Here is a 20,177-nt window from a genome sequence, read left to right as displayed (position 1 = left end):
AATAGAGAGCCCAGAAACAGACCCACATAAATAGAGTTGACTGACATTTGACAAAAGAGCAAAGGCAATACAATGGGTGGGTGTTGTAAATTAATCTTTTCTACAAATGATGTCTTAACAACTCAAAATCCAAATGCAAAGAAATGAATCTAAACATAGACATAACACCCTTCACAAAAATTAACAGCTCAAACCGCAAAATGGAATGTTCATATGACTCCAAACATGACTCCTGGAAAAAGCTAAACTATGGAGACAGTTAAAAAAAAAAAAAAAAAAAAATCAGCCAGGTATGGTGGCACAGGCCTGTTATCCCAGGCACTTCAAATGCTGAGGCAGAAGGATCACAAGTTCCAAGCCAGCCTCAGCAACAGCAACATAAGCAACTTAGTGAGACCCTGCCTCAAAATAAAAGAGTTGGGTATGTGGCTCAGTGGTTGAGTCCCTGGGTTCAATCCCCAGTACAAACAAACAAACAATCAGTTGTTGTCTGATCTTGAAGGGTAAGATGTGGTGGACAAACCATATCTTGGGCAGGCTAAACAGTCTGAATGATACTATAATGATAGATACATTTACATTATACATTTGTCCAAATACACAGAATGTACAACACCAATAGTAAACCCCAATATAAATTATTGACCTGAGTGATTATGATGTGTCAATGTACATTCATCAATGGTAAAAATATATATATGACTTTGGTGGGAGATGCTGATAATGGGAGGTGCTATGCATGTGTGCACTCAGGGAGTGGGTGGGGAATTTGTGTGCCTTCCTCTCTAGTTTGTTATGAACCTAAAACTGCTTTAAAATAAATTGCCTTTATTAGAAATGGAATTATTGTCATAGAACTCACAGACATTAATGAAAATTTTTAAATGCTATGCTGTGGACAACTTTATGCCTAAATTTTTGAAATGTTATCTAAATATTTGAAATTTATCTAAATTTATTCAAGAATTTAGATGAAGTGGACAAATTTCTCAACACACACACACACACACACACACACACACACACACACACCACCAAAGTTGACATGAAAACAGAAAGTTTATCCTGCTATCTATTAAAGGAGGTTGTCAAGTTTCCCCAAAAGAAAATTTTAGAACCAGATGGTGTCCCTGGTGTATTCAATCAAATATTCTAGAAGAAAAAAGAAATAACATCAAACTTATGCAAACATTTTAATACAGAGAAATTATTAATCAATTTATTTTATTTATTTTGTACTGAACCCGGGAGCACTTTCCCACTCACCTATATCTCCAGCCTTTTTTTTTCTTTTTTCTTTTTTTTTTTTTTGAAGACAGGGCTCACTAATTTGCTTAGGGCCTTTGCTAAGTTGCTGAGGCTAGCCTTGAACTTGCAATCTTCCTGCCTCAGCAACCTGAGTTCCTGGGATTGTAGGTATGTGCCACCACATCTGGCCCAATTCATTTTATAACTGTAATACTAAAATTTGACAATTCCAAAACAACAGCCACTCAGGATGCTAAGGAAGAAGGATCATAAGTTCAAGGCCAGCTGGGCAGCTTAACAAAACCCTGTCTCAAACAAATTTTTAAAGGTTTGAGAATTTAACTCCGTAGTAGAATATATGCTTAACATGCACAAGGCTCTGGGTTCCCAATACTGTTTAAAAAAAAAATACTAAAAAAGAAAATAAAGAGTATGACCAATACACCTTATAAACACAAACTTGAAAATTCTTAATGAAATATTAGCAAATCAAATTTAATAATAGATCCCATACAAATAAGTTTGTCTGAGGAATACAAGGCTAAGTTAATGTTTAAAAAATAATACAATGCAATTTTCTTTTTATCCTTTAATATATGATCATTTCAACGGAGGCAGAAAAAGCATTTAATAAAATCCAATGGGCATTTATGAAAATACTATGAGCCAAGTTAGAATAGTATAAAACTTCCTAGGATTAATTAAAAGAAAACCATCAAAATACCTATAGCTAACATTACACTTAACGATGAAAGACTGAAAACTAATAGTCTAGAGATCAAAAAGACACAATTATTTACACAGAACATTCCAGATAATCTACAAAACTATTAAAATTAATAATAAGTTTTGCAAGGTCACAAACGCAAGGTTAATTTACAAGAGTTTATATGACAGTATCAACCACTGAAAAACAGGAAGAAAAGTTATAGTAGCATTAAAAAGCTATAAAATGGCCCCACCAATCAAATCATACAGGGCAAGGTGACTCTCTTCAGCCAAAGGCTATATCCAAAGAGATCTCAAACAAGAGTCTTCAATTAACCAAAGCTCCAATAGGTAGAAGGAATGAGTGTCTCAGTTCTGGAGAAGAGATCTGGGTTCCACTTTATAGTATTGACTACAGTCCACCTACTAGGATTTTCTTGTTTCAAATAAATACTGTTTTGTTTCAAATAAGAACTTTTTCAAGTTTCTCCAGGACTTTAGTTAGTGTCATTTTCCGGGGAAAATTTCCAGAAGTTAATATGTATTCTGCTCCCCAACAATCATTTCAAGACCAAAACTGATTCTGACAATTTCTGATAATTTTTCCAACATTATGGAAGATTTTCTTTTATCTCTGTTTAGCATACCTGCTAGTCTAATCCATTTGGCTGACCTCATGTGGTAGTCATCAGGACTTTCTCGTGTCCATTTACCATCATCACTGGAAAAGGAGATATCAAGAGATACCCCTCAGATCACCTACATGGCAAACATCTGTGCTCCACTGTGTAACAGCAGTCCTCCGTCCTCAAGATAAACAGGTACATTATCCCTATCCAGAGACTTATTTCTGTAGAAAAGGAGACCCACATCTTTACAGCAGCTGTAGCTTCAAGTATAACAGGATTCTTGCAGCATCTTCTGTTGGAAATGTTTCTCTTCTGATAATAGAATCCTTCAATCCCTAGCAGTCAGAGTTATGAAGATGAGAAGCATAGATTCCCCAGGTATATCATGGAAAGTAATGCTAAGTGGAGCCACTTCTACTTTTCATGTGTTCTTCTTAATATTGGAAGCATGGGAGAATAGCACTCCAACCTTGCAGGGTATCAGGTTCAAGCTCAGTTCTGCCATCAAAAGAAAGCTTAATAACCTATCAGGTCAGCAACTTCTGGCTGGTAGGGTACATGATGAGACAAATGGATCTCATGGATCCTCCTTTGCTATAAAGTGGATCCCTAGTCTCGAATGATCCATGTGCTTAGCTAGTAGTGTTAGATGAGTTCCTGCAAGCTGGAAAGGCAAACTTATGCCCAGAAAATATGTCAAATCCAGTCAAAATGAACCACAGTCCTTTCCAAGATATAAGAAATGGCTGGTCTCCTTGAAGTTGTTCTCTGCTGCTGTTAGGCTGGACCAACATCTGACGAACAGAAACCCTCTACTGAACTCATGCACAGCCATCATCAATATTTTTCCACATACTCATAGACAAAAAAAATTACTTAACAGTAATACTTATAAAGTAGTTAGATCCAAATAATTAATAATAATTTATGTGCTGTCAATTTAGCAGTTACTTAAAGAACACACATAAATTGAAAGAAAAATACTTTTCATTTCATTCTTGATGACAACTACTTAATTACAGGACACTTACACCCGTTGGGCACTGTAAAAACTTCTCAGAATGAAACTGAGCATGCCACCCTCTTTTGCTTTCCACATTTCTATGCATGATTTGTATCATAGCAATCTCCAAAAATCCAACTTCACAAAAATATGACAATATAGAAAGGAATGTAATATGATTGAATGTCAAAAACATTTACCATTCAAGCTAAAAGTTTGTAACAGGCATTGCCATGTTTCTTTTGAAATTCTGAAATAGTACATGGCATTCCAGGGCATTTGCTGTGGTGCTTTGGAGTACCTTAGTGCAGTATGGGAATCTGTGTGTGTGTGTATGTGTGTGTGTGTGTGTGTGTGTGTGTTGTCTATGTGTGTGTGTCTACATGTGTGTGCACAGTCTCCTCCTCCCTGGGTCCAGCACCTCCAAGTAGATTTTACTGAAAATTAACTCTAGTTATTGGTTAGTCTTCACACAAGCACCCTTTAGCCAGCAGAAGTAGGTCAATTTGCAGGCCTACAGTGTTCAGCAAATTTGGGGGTTCAGTTTTTAGGTGCATCAATTTAGATATCTGAGCCTAAGGGTAAGGATTCCATCCTTTCCTAACCAGAACAGTAACCCTGGCATTAGCAGAGGATCAGTGTTGTGAATTAAACATATCCTGGAGCTCTGCTATCCTTACAATTAAGTCTCCAGGGTCTATTCTTTAGCCTTTTTTCCTCCTTACTGGAGGTGTTCTTTTACATGTTGCTAATAAAAATTTTTCTTTTTACACTTTTTCCCGAATTATCTTTAGCCTTTTATCATCTTCCTCCTACCCATCAATGCTCAGCAACACCCCTCTCATTACATTGTCCTAATAATAAATAACTACCCTGAACCCCTCAAAAGTCCAAGATAGGGACTGGAGATAGATAGCTTAGTTGGTAGAGTGTTTGCCTTGCATACACAAAGCCCTGGGTTCAATCCCCAGCACCATACACACATACACACACAAAAAAAGGCCAAAATAGTGTTCCACTAGTGGATTACCTCCCACAGGAACTGCATTCCAATTTACACGAGTGAAAATTTTTACAGTGGCACAAAGTATGTGCCAAGAACTATCAGTCTTAGGTCTCCACTGATACTGATACTTCATAATGGGGTTCTCATTGCCAGCTAGCACATAAATCTAGCTCCAAAGTCTGTCTGCTTGTCTCTCTCTCTCTCTCTCTCTCTCTCTCTCTCTCTCTCTCTCTCTCTCTCTCTCTGCGAGTACCAGGGATTGAACCCAGAGGTGTGCCAACACTGAGCTACATCCTAACCCTTTCTATTTTTTATTTCAAGACAAGGTCTTGCTAAGTTGCCCAGGCTGGCCTCGAACTTGGAATCTTTCTGCCTCAGCATCCCCAGTTGCTGGGATGACAGGTGTGTACCACTGCACAAAGTGTCATTTTGAAATCTACTTCCTTCGGGTATTCCTGGTACCACGTGTTCTGGGTAGAGTCCTTCAGGAAAGACTGAAAAGATGTGCACACCAGAAATATATTGTGGAGTGCTCGCTGTAGCAACAGCTGTGAGGCAATACATGGAGTAGGACTAAGCAGTCAAATAAGCTGAAGTATAATGTAGTCACAGGAAGATCTTGGCCAGTCCCCTGGGGAACAAAGGTGATGGATAGGGCTTTCAAAGTTACCTTCCCTTAGGGCAAAAGGGCCAGGCATTTATACACCTACACAGAAAAGACACTGGTTGCCCCTGAAGAGAAGGCAGGCCTTTGGGAGAGGCAGCTCTTTTAGCTCAGGGCAATGCCTGGGTAGGAACTCATTTATGATTACTTTTAGCTACCAATATTCCCATAAAGCTAGAGAAAAATGTGCTAAACTGAGTATGGAGAGAGATCTGGGGCCTAACAGCACTTACCACACCACCACTGGACTGAGACACCAGACAAAGAGGGAAGTGAGTTAAGCATTTGCTCTGCTTTCTTAGGACAAACTACAGTTGATAAGAGTAAATTCTTCTTTACAGAAGAGCTCTAGCTAACAAACATAGAAGGAATAATAGAATTATACGGAAATTCATCATTTTGAAATCCATAATGAAATTACTGACTCAGGCAAGGATTATCAAAGGATGCTAAAACCATTAGGTGAAAGATATTCAGTGTGCCAAAGTCATTAATCCATGATTATGTGCTCATTACAAATGGAAAACGCATACATCTACAGAGGTAAGATCTAGTGGATACCATGTTACCCAAGTAATCAGACTCAGCACCATTTAACAGTGAGACAAACTGACAACCTCTGATGGGAAGCAAAGTGCAGTATTCAGCATTATATACAAAATATCCTTACTAAAAATGTCTACACAAAATCTAATGAAGACTTAAGAGATGAAAAGTATCTGAGGCCCTGTCCTTAAGAAGCTAAATGTATATGACATTACAGAAAAGGTAAATATTAGTGATAGAGTAATCATGATAGCCAGGGGGTAGGAGTAGGAGGGCCTAAACAAACATTCTGAAGTGATGGAAATGTTCTATACTTGACTATGGTGATGGTTCCAAGATTCTTCAAATTAATATTTAAAAAGAATATACTTTATGGTACATGAATTAAACCTCAATTAACCTAACTAACCCCTCCCCCAAGATACTGCATGTTTAATTTGTTTTTGAGAAAAACATGAGATCATTCTGTTGATTTTACTTATTTACTTTATTTATGTAGTGCCAGAGATTAAACTCAACAGCTTTTAACCACTGAGTCATATCCCCAGTACTTTTTATTTTTTATTTTGAGGCAAGGTCTCACTAAGTTGCTTAGGGCCTTGCTAAATTGCTGAGGCTGGCTTCTCCTGTCTCAGCCTCCCAAGTTGCTGGGATTATAGGCATATGCCACCACACCTGGTGCAATATGTTGATTTTTAAACAAATACTGTAAAATGTGAAAGTATTTTTAAATTAACATTTATTTTAAGACCCCAAACAAGATTATTCTCTTGAGTTGAGAAACTAATTCATTTCACATTTCTACCTACCACATACCAACAGAGCTGTCTTTGACTTAACATGTTCATACATTACACAGGATTCCACAGATGTAACAACTATGAGAAGAAAATTACTACCTATTCACAAATACATTCCACATCATTTCTTAACAAACTCCTACACTCCACATCATGTCTAACCACAAGAATGGAAAGTTATATTCCATGTATGTATGATATGTCAAAATACATTCTACTATCATGTATAACCAAAAAGAACAAATAAAAAATAAAATAAATACACTCCTACAGCCATAGATTTTCCTAGCTCAAAACCATCAGGGTTGATTAATACTTCCAGAATAAAATTTAATTCTTACTTGCTCTTCAAGATGCCCTGCGCTTTTGGCCAAAGCCTCCATTTTCAGAATGAATTCCCACTCTTTTCCCTCTTGATTCCTACATTCTAGAGCTAAGAAAAATCTCACCATTACCTACCCATAAACTGCTTTCTCATCTCTACTCTTATATTTGAGCAGGCCCAGAGTGCCACCCCTTTGTCATAACAGATTATGCTGTCTTAGCTACTTCATTTAACACTTTCAAAAGTATCTGCCTCCGTGTCTTTCATTCCTAGATAGAAAATACTCTCAAATCTAGAACAGCAGTATATAAGTCTTCACAAGACAAACATTAGGGCTAAGTAATAATCCCTGAATATTTGTTAGATTAACTATTTAACCTCTTACAACTAGAATCCCATGTGCCTGTAGGATGGGCTCAAATCCATTTCTAACAAGAAAGAAAAGAGCTGAAGGAACTATGTTGGTTTAAATAGCGTAGACAAAAAAAGCAATTCCCCATTTTGGTCAAAATCTCCTTTATTGTTTCTACTAACATTGTTCTACCACAGCAAGCCTCAGATATCCTGATTCCTCTTTATCTCACAGTCTATCAGTTCCTTCCTGGCATCGCTGCCCTTTTCACCAAACAGTCACTGTTACCAAAAACCTTCAATTTCTATTTTTCTTTGACTTCCAGTCATACTTTAACCTTGAAACAATTGATTAGAAGTTATCTCCATGTCTCCTTTGAGTGTAAAAGTTTATATTAACAGGATGACTGAAATTTTAAAATGTGATTTTAAGAATGATGAGGACAGCTAACATTTTATAGGCACTTATGTATGGGCACAATATCCTTTGAAAATCCTATGATGTTACATGTAAAGAAACACAAAATCTCTTAACTTGCCCAATTCAATACATTAAAAAAAGTAAAACTGGCAGTTGAACTAAGGCAGTCAGTCTCCATCCAGTCATTGGGCTATGATGCTTCCCAAATGCAGGGTTATATTATATCACAGTCAGAATTGATCAAACAATCCTTTCCTGTCCAACCCTTTCCCCAAAAGAATGTTCCAATTTTGATAAGTCTCATTCATTTAAAAACACATATACTCACTGAATGAGTTATTCCCACATTCAACAGTCACTGAGACCAAAAGCAACAGTAAAAGACAAGATCCTTGTCTTCTCTTCAAGTCCTCAAAGTCCTCACTCTGAACGAACAGATCAAAACTAGTATTTGAATTTTACATGGAAGTTACGCAATGTACTCAAAGTTTCACTACTAGCAAATGACAGAGCCAGGATTTAAAATCAGTCTAGCATCAGAGTCCATGTTCCTAAGCCATCAAGGTCACAGATAATCCATTAGGCTTGATTCACTCAGTTTCTCAACCCTAACACTACCAAAGTATAATGTATAGTGATTAATTCATTCAACTGTGGTTGGAAATTCACTTCCCATGTTTTTGTTCCTTGCATACAACATGCTTGTTCCCATCTCAGGACCTTTATAATTTCCTAAAACACTCTTTCTCTAGATCTGCCTCCTCATGACTGCATTTCAACTTAAACGACTCAGAGAACTTTCATAACCATGTCACTTATAACAACCCAAATACAAATGCTCTATCACATGAAATTGGTTGCATTTCCTCCATAGTTACTTATCACTAACTGAAATTATCAGTTATCTATTTATCCTACTAGAGTGCAAGTTCTAAGACAGTAGAGATCTTATTTATTGAGCTCACTGCTATATCCTCAGCATCTACAACAGTGCCAGATACACAGTAGGCACTTCATATTTACAGAATGAATGCCACAAAAATGTGCTAGTCATTCAGATCACCAAAACAAATGGACATGTTTCCCACCCTCAACAAAGTCCCAGTCTGAATATTTACAAATAAATCCTCCCTGTCTAAATAAAGACCAGCCCCTAACTTTCACCAAAGACTAACTTTCCCCATCATCTTGAACTTGCTCCTAAGATATTCCATTGACATGCTTCTATCAATTATCCCCCCTCACAATTCTTTAATCTCTCCCTCTCCACTTACTCTTCCATATTTTAATACCCTACCTGCCTCCCATACTTGATTATTCTTCATACAGCCCTGATTTCCCCCAGGTTACTCCCATTCACTCCCGCCCCATCCCTCTACTATAACCACTTCCTAAAACTTCTCAGTGACCTAGGACATATGCTTAACTTTCTTCAGCACTTAACATTTCTGAAAAAACTTTCTATCTACTTTCTGAGGGCCAGAGATCTCTTTATCTTCTTTTTAATTTTCGGATCTCTTTTTTTCAGTTTCCTTATCTCCTTTCTCTCATACCTTCAAACTTGTTGATCACTAGAGCTCCATCTATTCTCATTCCATTCTGTATCTATCATCCTCTAACTCAACTAATGTTTTAAACAAATAATTATAACATTCATTAGCCCAAATCCCAGTCTTCTTTTCCCATCACCTTTAATAAGAAATGTGACTGAATCCTTAATCAAATCTTCAATAAAGAGTAGTTGCATGCTAAAACTCAGAAGAAAATAAAGCAAACTATCATAAATAGTAATGTTGGAAACGAGCATCAGTAGATAATATCATAAGGCTAGCTTCACTGAGTATTTCTTGAAATACTTGAACCAAATTTCTCATTACTTTGACAATTTGTACAAAAATAGACTAAAGACTATAGATCATTCACAAATTTTATGTACATGATTCACCAATATTAATTTGTCTAATACTGTTAATCAGTTCTAGATCCACACAAATCACAATACTGTACAAGTAGAGGAGTTGAAAGCCAAAACAGGAATATACCAGTCACAAATTATTGCATAAGTCTGGAAAAACACAAAATAATTTTAAATCGTTGAGAGGGGTACATACAGATGTAATAATTTAGAGTGTCATAATTTAGACACTTGAAGCTGAAAACTATACCTAATTATCAGAGCAAACTCTCTACTGTGGTTTTGTTATTTTCAAAAACATTAGCAAAAAACAGACTTGCAGCATTCTGGCTTTCAGTTTAGATAGCAAAGGGCAATTACACACCTTTATATCCATATGAGAAAATTACTCATGTGCTCAATCCCAAAAATAATCGTACTCATGAGAAAATTGGTTTGCCCAGAAAGGGTGTGAACAAAGCTCCATCTTCACAACTGTCTCAAAGGAGAAACACCATACATACTGATAAACTACGAATACCCGACTTACAGCCTAACCCCTTCCATAATGGGAGAAAAAAGACATCTTGCCTAATAAACTGCACATTCAGTAAATATAGTAAACTTTTTAACTCATTTGACAAAACCCTACTATGCTTTCCGAATGCACTATGAGAAGCTGTGGGAAAAGATGAAGGCAACTCCCAATTAGCACTGTCAAAGCTGGTGAAACAAGTCAGTCACCATCCTTCAGGGTATGTGGCATGTAAGGGCATGGGGAAAAAAAAAACAAAGGGAGAACCCTTAGCAAAACAGGCACCCACATTTTAAGAAAAGGAAAATGAAAGTGAATGAGCATCTACATCAAGGAAGCTGAAGGCACAGGCAATCTAAATGAAAGAGATCTAGGAGCTAATCAAAATTTCTAACTAGTGGCAGTTGTACACTACACCAGCTGTCATATTTTTAAGTTCTTCAGTTTTTCCTTTTTCCCACAAAACCCCCTCCACTCTATAAGTAACGGAAGAAATAAAACAGAAAATGAAGGGAAATGGCCGATGGGACATGAAGACACAAGAGCAGCTGAAAACACATTTCTAGAAGGCCAAAAGGCCCAGTTATCTAAACACAGGTCTGAAAATCTCCATTAGACACTTTCTCATTTATATATCTACATAAATCTTCATCTGCAACCCTTACTCATAAATATCTTAAAACGGAACATCTAGCCTGATAATCTAAAACTCATCATATAAATAATAACACTAACCTTAACCTACACCAATGCTCCCCTTAGTAAAAGGCAGATTTCTTCTATAGAGGGTAGCAAAGAGAGAAAAGAATGTCATGGGGGGGGGGGGGGGCGTGCAAATAACATTGCCGCAGACACTGGAAACGCCACTTCCCTCACCACTCCTGCAATTTCTATTCGTGTTACCCTCTTATCCTCTACCTGTGCCTCCTCCTTCCTCAACAATACACACACGTGTCATAACTGACCAGCACCATCACCTTTCCTAGCATCACAGGCTAAGCTCCCACCTTTCCATAAATCCCCACATAAGACAGACAGACATAGACACACACACACACACACACACACACACACGGATCTAACACTACAGCCACCGCACCCTCCTATCTCGGTAAGTGCTCTACCACCAGCATCAAGCGCTTACTGAAAGCTCAGTACACACATACATGGATATACACATAGATGCACACACACGGGTGCACACGAGACATGTGGCACAAGGAAAGGCACAACGCACCTGGAGGCCGGGTGTCCAGCGCTGCTGCCCCCCAGGTCCCTGTCACTGAGCGCCGCTGTGTAAATCCTCCGGTAGCGGTCGGCCAGGGCCCGTCCTGACAGCAGCAGCTGGTAGTGACCCCGGGAGTCTGCAGCGGGCAGCCCCAGCCCCAGCCCCGCGGCAGCTACGGAACCCTCGGGAACCGACATGAACAGCGCCCCCGGCGCCGGGGAGGAAGAGATTGTGGCGGCTGGGAAGAATCCGTCCCCGCCGGGCCCCGAGGAGGCGGCGGCGGGGGAGGCAGTCGCTGCGCACATCATCATCCTCGCCGCCGCCGCCGCCGCCTCGTCCCCGCGGGCCGGGCGGGCAGACACGCGCGCGCGCTCACAGCCCTTTCCAACGACGACGGTTCTGGCGGCGGCCTCTGGCTCCCGCAGCAGGGAGACTACAAAGACAGCGACCTCCTCCTCCTCCTCCTCCTTCTCCTCCTCCCCCCCGCGCCGCCCTCGCCGCTACTGGGGCCGCTCATCTAACCCCGCCACCCCGGAGTGTGAGGAGGAGGCGGTGCCGCCGCTGCCGCCGCCGCCACCGCTGCCACCGCCGGGGTACCCGCAATGGGAAGCTGCCGGCCGCACTGAGCATGCACCAGGCCTAGCGCATGCTCAGTAACTGGAGCCCGTTCCCTCCCACCCCGCCCGCCTTGGCCACCGCTCCCTCCGCCTCAGGGCTTGGGGTGTGGGGCGGTCGGGTGGTGCGGAATCTACAGAAAAATCCACTTCTCCGTGTTTTACTAGCAGCATGAGGACGGTGAGGGGATGGTGCTGGGAAGGCTGTCAGACGTGGGAGCTTGCCTTCAGGTACAGTCCCCTCCAGGTGGAAGAACTAGAACCTGAAAGAGGGAACGTGCTCATCGCCTGAGGACTTCGCTCTCCTGCTTCCTTTTCCTTGAGTCGGTGCTGCCAACAGGAAGATTCCTTGTGAATGGTGCTGATTAATTCAGAATTCAAGGTAGAGACGACCGTCCGAATTAGAATTCCCTTTGGCCTTTTTATTTTGGACTTTTTGTCATTAGGATTTAAGTCTCTTTTAAACAGAATCACTTACGGAGAGGTAGTAACCAGTATATATATATATATTTTTTTCTGTGAGAGTATAATTAAAAGACTGGTATTCTCAATACAGAGTCATTCCCAAATTCTTGTGTTCTCAACATTTATATCAGAGCTAAATAAGCCTTAATGCAAATATTTTTCCTAAATATTCTTTTGTTCATTCCTCATTCACCCTGAGGGTGCACTTTTATCTCTTGACAGTGGTCACCATCTTTTTCAGCCTGTACTTATATTATTAAAGATGATTCTTGAATACAACTTGAAACTATAATTGTAACTAAGACTATAACATCTGTAAATGTCAGAGCTATCAATTATCTTATCCTTGTTACGTATAAAAATGTATCATTTGCCGAGTCCTCTGTTCCAAGTCATCCTACTAACCTCATCTAAGTAAATACTCTAAAAACGTGCCAATGCCCAATGTTTTCTTTTTTTTCTTCTTCTTCTTTTTAGACTCTCAATTTCAGGAGTTTGCCTAATTAATTTACAGTTCTGACAAAATGAGTTCTAAGTGCTATCACACAGTATCTTTCATCTGCTTACTGGTTCTTATATCTGTGCCTCTTCTTTAAATGGCTTTCTCTTTAAGAAAAAATAAGTCTTGCTTGGTTTTTGAAAGTACAAACAAGAAGAGGAAAAGTAAATTAATTCTAACTTTGGAGGAGGAAGGGTGCTAAAAAAGTGAATTTTATCTGGAGTTTTAAATGATAGATGTATGTTATTTAAAATTTTTTAAAAGATGGTTAGAAATGGGATAATGAAATACAAGAATAAAAGGCAGACATGAAGAATCAGTATTTTAGTACCTAATTTTGCACTTTTTGTTTCCTCAGCTATAAGTACCCTCAGATCTTATGTTTATTTTTGTCTTCCTTAGCCCCTTGTCTGGAACTTCACACATAGTAAGTATGCAATACATATTTGTTAAGCTAAATTTCTGTCCCGATGCTTCAGCATAATTACAAACCCTACTGTAGACCAGGAAGTTCCCACACTCCACCACCACCACCTCGGAGGAGAACCAAGACACTGACTGGAAACTCTAAAGGTGGAGTTCAAGTCCAGACAAGTAGGCACTGAAAAGGTGCATTACTATTGCAAAAGTCAGCAGGATAGCTAAGACTCTGAAATCAGACAACCTTGGATTTGAACCTGAAGTCTGTTACTTACTATTTGTGTATCTTTGAACAAGTTTCCTACTTTGAATAATGGTCAAAATAATAACTATTACATGAGGAAGGATTTAATGCTTCTAGGATGTCCACCTTGACACGTGACTTTGCAAAAACTGTAATATACATTAAACAAAACACACTAGACTTTTCCATAAAGGTAGGAATGAGGTCTGTCCATTCACCGTTTTATTCCCTGCTCCCAGCACAGAAATAAATATGGGTTGAGTGAACGAATGAATATTGCCTGCACAGAGAAGCATTTCCAGGACAGGCTTAGATGGTGACGTGGGCATTCATTGCCCGTTTAGAGCAATGAATAAAGAGCTGTGACCCCTGTAGAGTTTTTAGTGGAAACTGACCCTGTTGTGGCTGCACTGGTCTCCGGATTTCTGCCACCTTTTCATTTCGAGTCCCAAACAAGCCCCTTCCCGAGCGTCCTGGGTTCATGCAAAACCCGGTTACTGGATAATGTCCTAAGAAATCCGATGTCATTGAGCAGCACCACTAGGCGTGCGCAAAGTCCACACATGCTCACTTAAGTAGCCGAGGTTGGCGTTTCTGTTGCGGTTGGCAGCGTTTCCTTCCACGGCAGCGGCAGTGGTAGCTCTACTCTAAATTGATAGCCAGTGCAGCGGGTTTTTTTTTTTTTTTTTTTCTTCCTCCACCCATCCGCCCTACTCTTTCTTCCTCCGCGCTGTGTGCTCCTTGGTTCCTGCAACTGCCACAGCTACTGCTGTGGTACTTTCCACCTTGGAAGGCTCCCCTGGGGTGGTAGAGAGTGGGGCGCGTGCCAGACAGAAAATGGTGTTTGGAGTGACCCTTAATTCCATTCACGTCAAGGGGACATGAAGCTGAGGGTAGACCCCACGGCAAGCCGAGAGGGTCAGCTGAGCCTCGCCGCAGATGGGCGATGTGGGTTTCTGGCAATATATAAAGCCAGCGTCCCCTCCCGCTACTTCAGCCAGCACTACTACTAAATTGCCTTAAGCAACCCAAGTGTGTATATGTGTGTGCGCGTTGGGGCGAGGGGATCTTGTTACTCAAAGAACTGTGCAAAATGAAAGAATACAGAGGGCTTTGCTTTTATTTTTCCAGCCCCACTGAGCGCGGCTCGTGCGCTTTCCGCGCTGCCATCTTAGCTTTATCCGGGCGGGGCTGGGCGCCAGTGCGTTCGCGTTAGGAGCTAGGCTGCTGGAGCGCGGGCGTGGGGGGCCGCGCTTGCAGCCTTGGGTGTCAGAACCGGCCAGACAGGAGTGCATGACGCAGTCGCCCTCAAGGAATAGCAAGGAACCAAGGCAAATCGTGCCTTTACCCATTTTGTTACGGGCGTAGCTATTTTTCGGTCTTTGTGGTTAATAGGCTCATTTCTCAGAAGATTCTTGCTGGTGATCATGTAATAAGACCGTGCGTGGCATTATCCTTCACTCTTAGGATCATAGATTTTTATCGTTCTTTTCCATTTCACATTGCCAATATGGACCACAATTTTTTGAACTTTTATCACAATTTATTTATTTAATTTTTTTTCTCTGTATCTTAAAAAAAAAAAAAAAAAAAAAAAAATTAAAGCCAGAGCTGGTGTAATAAATAACATGGCAGGGGCCATAAAGTGTATGTACACATCAGTTTTAATATTAATTTCATTTAAATGGTTAATATACTAATGCTACACTCTTACAAAGACAGGAAGCATGTATATTGTCAGGCATACAAAGACTGCTGAAAACGTGTTCAAAAGTCTGAGTTTGTTTCCCTGATTTGTACAAATACTGGAATATTTAAAAACAAAATAGGGAGTTAAGAGCATTTTAAAACAAGTGTGGTAGCTGAGGATTAGAACTGAGGATTGAAGAGTAAAGAAATGTCACTCTTAAGTGACCTTTACTTTTTTAAAGGTTAAGGAATATAATGATACTGAAATTTTAAAATCAAGTATTTTTCACATAATATGTTGACTACTCCACAGTGAACATGAAAATTGACCATGATAGTTGAAATTCTCCTATTTGTAATTAATTATTTGTTTCTTAAGAGACAGAGTCTTGCTATTTCACCCAGGCTGGCCCTGAACTCCCTGGCTCAAGCAATTCTCCTGCTTCAGCCTCCACTAGACCCAGATTGAAATTCTTTTAAATAACATTACACATTGCATCCCTCAACTACCTTGGCCTGTAGACATGAAAATTAATACTTTTCCCTTTTTATTCATGTTAGTTTTAAAAAAACAAAATTACATGTCCAAATTTTTCCTACAAATAAAAAATTTAGGTTTCTCAGGGGCCTGAGTTACATATGAACATTTTCATCCCTGAATTTTCATTTTAAAATATTGTTAGAGATTCATGCCTGTAAGTGTGTGAATTCCATATATACATGTGGACATAAAATAACACTTTTTGAAAATCTCATTTATGATGCATTTAGAGCAGAGCATGCTCCCACAACTGAGAAAGTCATAGGAAGTGTAACTCTCCCAAAGAAAGAAGTTAAAGAACCACAGAATTTCAACTTTGAAAGCTTCAGTATAGTTTATAAGTAATAGGTTGGTTTTTATTATGAAGATTAGATAGTTTAAATTGTATATCTTCAAACACTAAAGGATCATTGGAATTTATATATAAAACAGCAGTTTTATCATATCAGAGTTTCCTTGAAATGTATTTATTAAGGTTGTTGGCAAATTCATTTATCAGGATATATCTAAATGGATCTAAACTGATTATAGTAGGTATGAGTTTTGTTTTTGGTTTCTCTATAAAGACACTTAACCTTTCTCAAATTACATGTTCTCATCAGTAAAGAGGATAATAGTATGTACTTCATTAGATTATCTAATATTTAAGTAATATGTATGAAGTGCTTGGTATACTCTGGCAGCAATAATTATTATCAATAATATTGTTTGAATATATTAATGTTCCTTTATTTTAGATGTGTCCCACTCCTGTGCTACAGGAAGTAACAAAACAGTTTTGAGTTATGTAGACTTGAATTTGAAAATTGGGGTTCTTTTTTGGAGGGATTAAGTGTGTTTATTTTAATACAGTCCTGTCAACAAATACAGCTTTACTGTGTCTTGACATGACAAGAAGAGAATTCAAAGACAACACTTGTTTCCCTGAAATATCTTGGGTAACATTAATTCACAAAACACATTGCTTCCTTTCATCAATTCAGTGAACTTTTAGAATTTTAACTGATGATTACATTTTGACATGTAATAATTAAAACAGATTATAGTTTTTTTCTCACATTGCTAATGGCTATAGTACACTTATAGGCTCATATAAATTACAAATGATTCATAGCTCAAATATTCTGTTACTTAATCTATAATTAACATCAAAATCTTTCCTCTGCTTAGTTTGACTATTTTGACAAGTATTTTTACTTTTACATTTTGAAAGTAAAAAGGAGTCACCTTACTAGTTCTCTGTATGTAATCTCTTAAAAATACGTTGCTTCTTTACCTGTAATCCCAGTGGCTTGGGAGGCTGAGGCAGAATTGGGAGTTCAAAGCCAGCCTCAGCAATTTAGCAAGGCCCTAAGCAACTCAGCAAGACCCTAAATAAAATATAAAAAAGGCTGGGGATGTGGATTAATGGTTAAGTGCCCCTGCATTCAATCCCTGGTTACCCTTCCCATAAAAGAAAAAAAAGTAAATAAAATATTTTTAAGATTGAAAAAAAAAAATTTGCTTCTTTTTAGATACCATGTTAGGTTTGTCTTCAAACTAGGCCAGAAGCTACTGAAAAAAGTTTTTAGAATATATAATTCATGAAAAATATTTCATATTCTTCCTATATTAATTTGTAGTGACAGTGTTTTCTTAGTTTAGACAAAATAATTATTATTTATGTGATGTCAAATGTTGAATTGATTACTATTTAACTCATTAATTAACTAATTAGTAATTCGTTCACTTCTTCAGAGAAAAAACTGTGACTTCCCTATAGACACTGGTAAAGACCACCTCTATGTGCTGGTAGGACGATGTGTCAGTAATTGGGTGTTTGTTCCTCCATTCCTTTCCGTTTCCCTGCTCTGCTGTGTACAGCATGAGAATGACCTCTGCAAATTATATTTTCCAGGTCTCTCTTGCCAGCTAGGTTCAAGTTAGGTAAGCCTGTGGAATGAAATGGGTGACTGGAAAGTGGGTAGAGGAAAGAATCTCTCTCTTCATTCCTTTCTCCCAGATCCTTCTCTTCCATTCCCTCCCCCTACCTCTTTTTCTCTCTCTTTCTCCCCCTTACCTCCCCTTGCCCCTCACTGCTTTGGACAGCATCTTTGTGGTTTCACCTCATGCTTAACAACTTTTCCTCCATAGTCCAGGGGTAATCAGGAAATATGTTGCTATAGAAGCAGCGTTTCTTCCTTGGTCTCTCCAATCCAAAAAAGAAGGGAATTTAAAATAGAATGTATATGACAAGTCAACCAATACTGTTTTCAAAGCAGGTTTTAAATTCCCTTCTTTTTTTGGTCTTATTCCATGCTAGACACTGGAAAAAAGGAATTTGTCTGAAAGTCTCTGCTAAGTTGGCTTTGTGACATAATTCAGGCCAACAAGAATAGGGAAAATCTGTTGGTACTACTTTTCTGTCTCTCCCTTCCTTTCCACCTTAAAGATAGACAGATTGGCTGATGTTTTTAGCCCTGTGATAAGGGCCAAGGACATCACTGATATTGATGCGACATTGCAGAGCCATGGAACAACTTATTTTTATGCAAGCAAAACCAACTCCTAATTGTCTCAGGTCTGTTAATAAACTCTTCTGTTACTTGTGGTTAAAATGTTCCTGCCTAATATAACAACTCCCGCATCTTATCAACATGCATTTTCTATCAAGAGTCTATCAGTAGTCTATCTAAAACAAAAATTACGGAAAGTAATTAAAAGCATAAACATCCACTCATCCCCCTGGGTCCTAAATTTTCTTCCTTTCATCAAGTCGAAAGATCAGAAAGTTCACTGGATTTTATTTTATATTATGCTTTTGGAGTTTATTAATTATTATTACAGTGTTGTGCCTCCCAAATAACCCCTTCCAAATGTAAGGTAAGTCCCCAGCTGCTGAAAATTTTGACTGCTGGCTGCTCATGGATTAGCCCCTATTATAAAATGCTCTTGACCTTAGGAAGCTGTTTTACTCAAGGTTACAACCTCTTTCCAGGATGAGCTGCATCAGATAACTCCTGAATATGGTATACAGACCTGGCACTCTTTGTTTCAAGATGGTTTTGAAGAGCCATTCCAGCTCCTAGAACTAGAATTAGCCAAGGCCTTTGCACTGCTTTTCAATTTTTCTCTCTCTCCCTGTCCCATGTCCCCACTGGTCATGTTTTCATTGCTCTTTCACAGGTAATATTATTGAAAGCAATCTTTAATAAACTTTCTACATGTAAGTCTCCATCTCTGAGTCTATCTGTGGGGGAATCCAACTTGAGTCAGTTGGTTTGGGGAGTTGATCTGAAGAAACAGATTCTAAAATGGAATTTGGGAACTGGATTATTTATTTGGTCTTGTGGCAATGAATACTCCATCTATAATGGACAGTATCTAAGCTAACACACATGATCTTCATTTGTAAATATTTCTAACCTGTACAAACCTTCCACCTTGTGTATGGGAACGATCTAAAAATCCCTCCTAACCAAAAGAATATGGCAAGGTGTCAGAATGTAGATGATCATACTTGATTAAATCATATACTGTTACATAACATGATTGAGTTATATACTATTATAAATCCTGTCTGACTGGGACTTTCTCTCCCTTACTGACTTTGGAGAAGCAAGCTGCTATGTTGTAAGCCACCCTATAGTGAGGTCCACTTGACAAGTTTCTGGTAGCCTCTCACCAACAGCTGATAAGGAACAGAGTCCCTGAATCCAGCAGTCTGCAAAGAAATGAATTCTACCCAAAACAAGAAGAGTCTAGAAGTTATTAACTTCTGGGTGAGTTTCAGATGAGACTGTAGCCCTAGATAATGTCTTTTATTCTTTGTTCGTTTGCTTGCTTGCTTGTTTGTTTGATACCAGGGATTAAACCTAGAGACACTTAACCACTGAACCACATCTTCAGCCCTTTTTATTTCTATTTTTCTGAGACAGGGCCTCACTACATTGCTGAGGCTGGCTTTGAACTTGGTAATCCTCCTGCCTCAGCTACCCAAGCTCCTGGCATTACACGCGAGCACCACCACACCCAACCCCAAACAACATCTTGATTACAGCTTTGCAGGAGACAGAGTTAAAGCCATACCCAGGCTCCTGATGTGCAGAAACTGTGAGATAATAATGTATCATTTTAAGGCCCAAAGTTTGTGGTGCTACTGTTACACAGAAATAGAAAACTAATAGACCATCAGGAATGACAGAGCTTTGATAGTCCTGACAAGGTAAATGTAGCTGTGAAGTTGCTACAATATGTTCCCTGCAAATGGGAATGCACTTGCAGGTGCAATATAGCCCAAAATGTAGATGCATTAGAGAAATGAAGAGCTGAGAGTTAATGGGTCCAATGGTCTGTGTCCTGTCAGGT

General features: G+C 39.0%; 1 protein-coding gene and 1 long non-coding RNA gene across 14 annotated transcripts in view; one reads left to right on the top strand and one right to left on the bottom strand.

The window, feature by feature from the left end:
• MYCBP2 (MYC binding protein 2) overlaps positions 1-11,817 on the bottom strand; it is a 273,950-nt gene extending 262,133 nt beyond the window's left edge. For all 13 annotated transcript variants that reach the window (XM_079138891.1, XM_079138897.1, XM_079138894.1 and 10 more), the window contains exon 1: positions 11,368-11,817. In XM_079138891.1, the coding sequence (XP_078995017.1) occupies positions 11,368-11,669 (302 nt within the window). In that variant the 5' untranslated portion in view covers positions 11,670-11,817. The remainder of the gene's footprint in view (positions 1-11,367) is intronic.
• A 288-nt stretch (positions 11,818-12,105) lies between these two features.
• On the top strand, positions 12,106-19,030 carry LOC306660585. The gene is made up of 3 exons (XR_013763686.1): positions 12,106-12,354; positions 13,339-13,363; positions 18,808-19,030. It is a non-coding gene; the product is annotated as an uncharacterized lncRNA (long non-coding RNA).
• Positions 19,031-20,177: the final 1,147 nt, after the last annotated feature.

Source organism: Sciurus vulgaris (genome assembly GCF_902686455.1).
Source record: "Sciurus vulgaris genome assembly, chromosome: 4".
In the NCBI taxonomy this organism is placed as follows: Eukaryota; Metazoa; Chordata; class Mammalia; order Rodentia; family Sciuridae; genus Sciurus; species Sciurus vulgaris.
The sequence above is the reverse complement of the archived record's forward strand: the minus strand, read 5'-3'. Positions and strand labels throughout refer to the sequence as shown.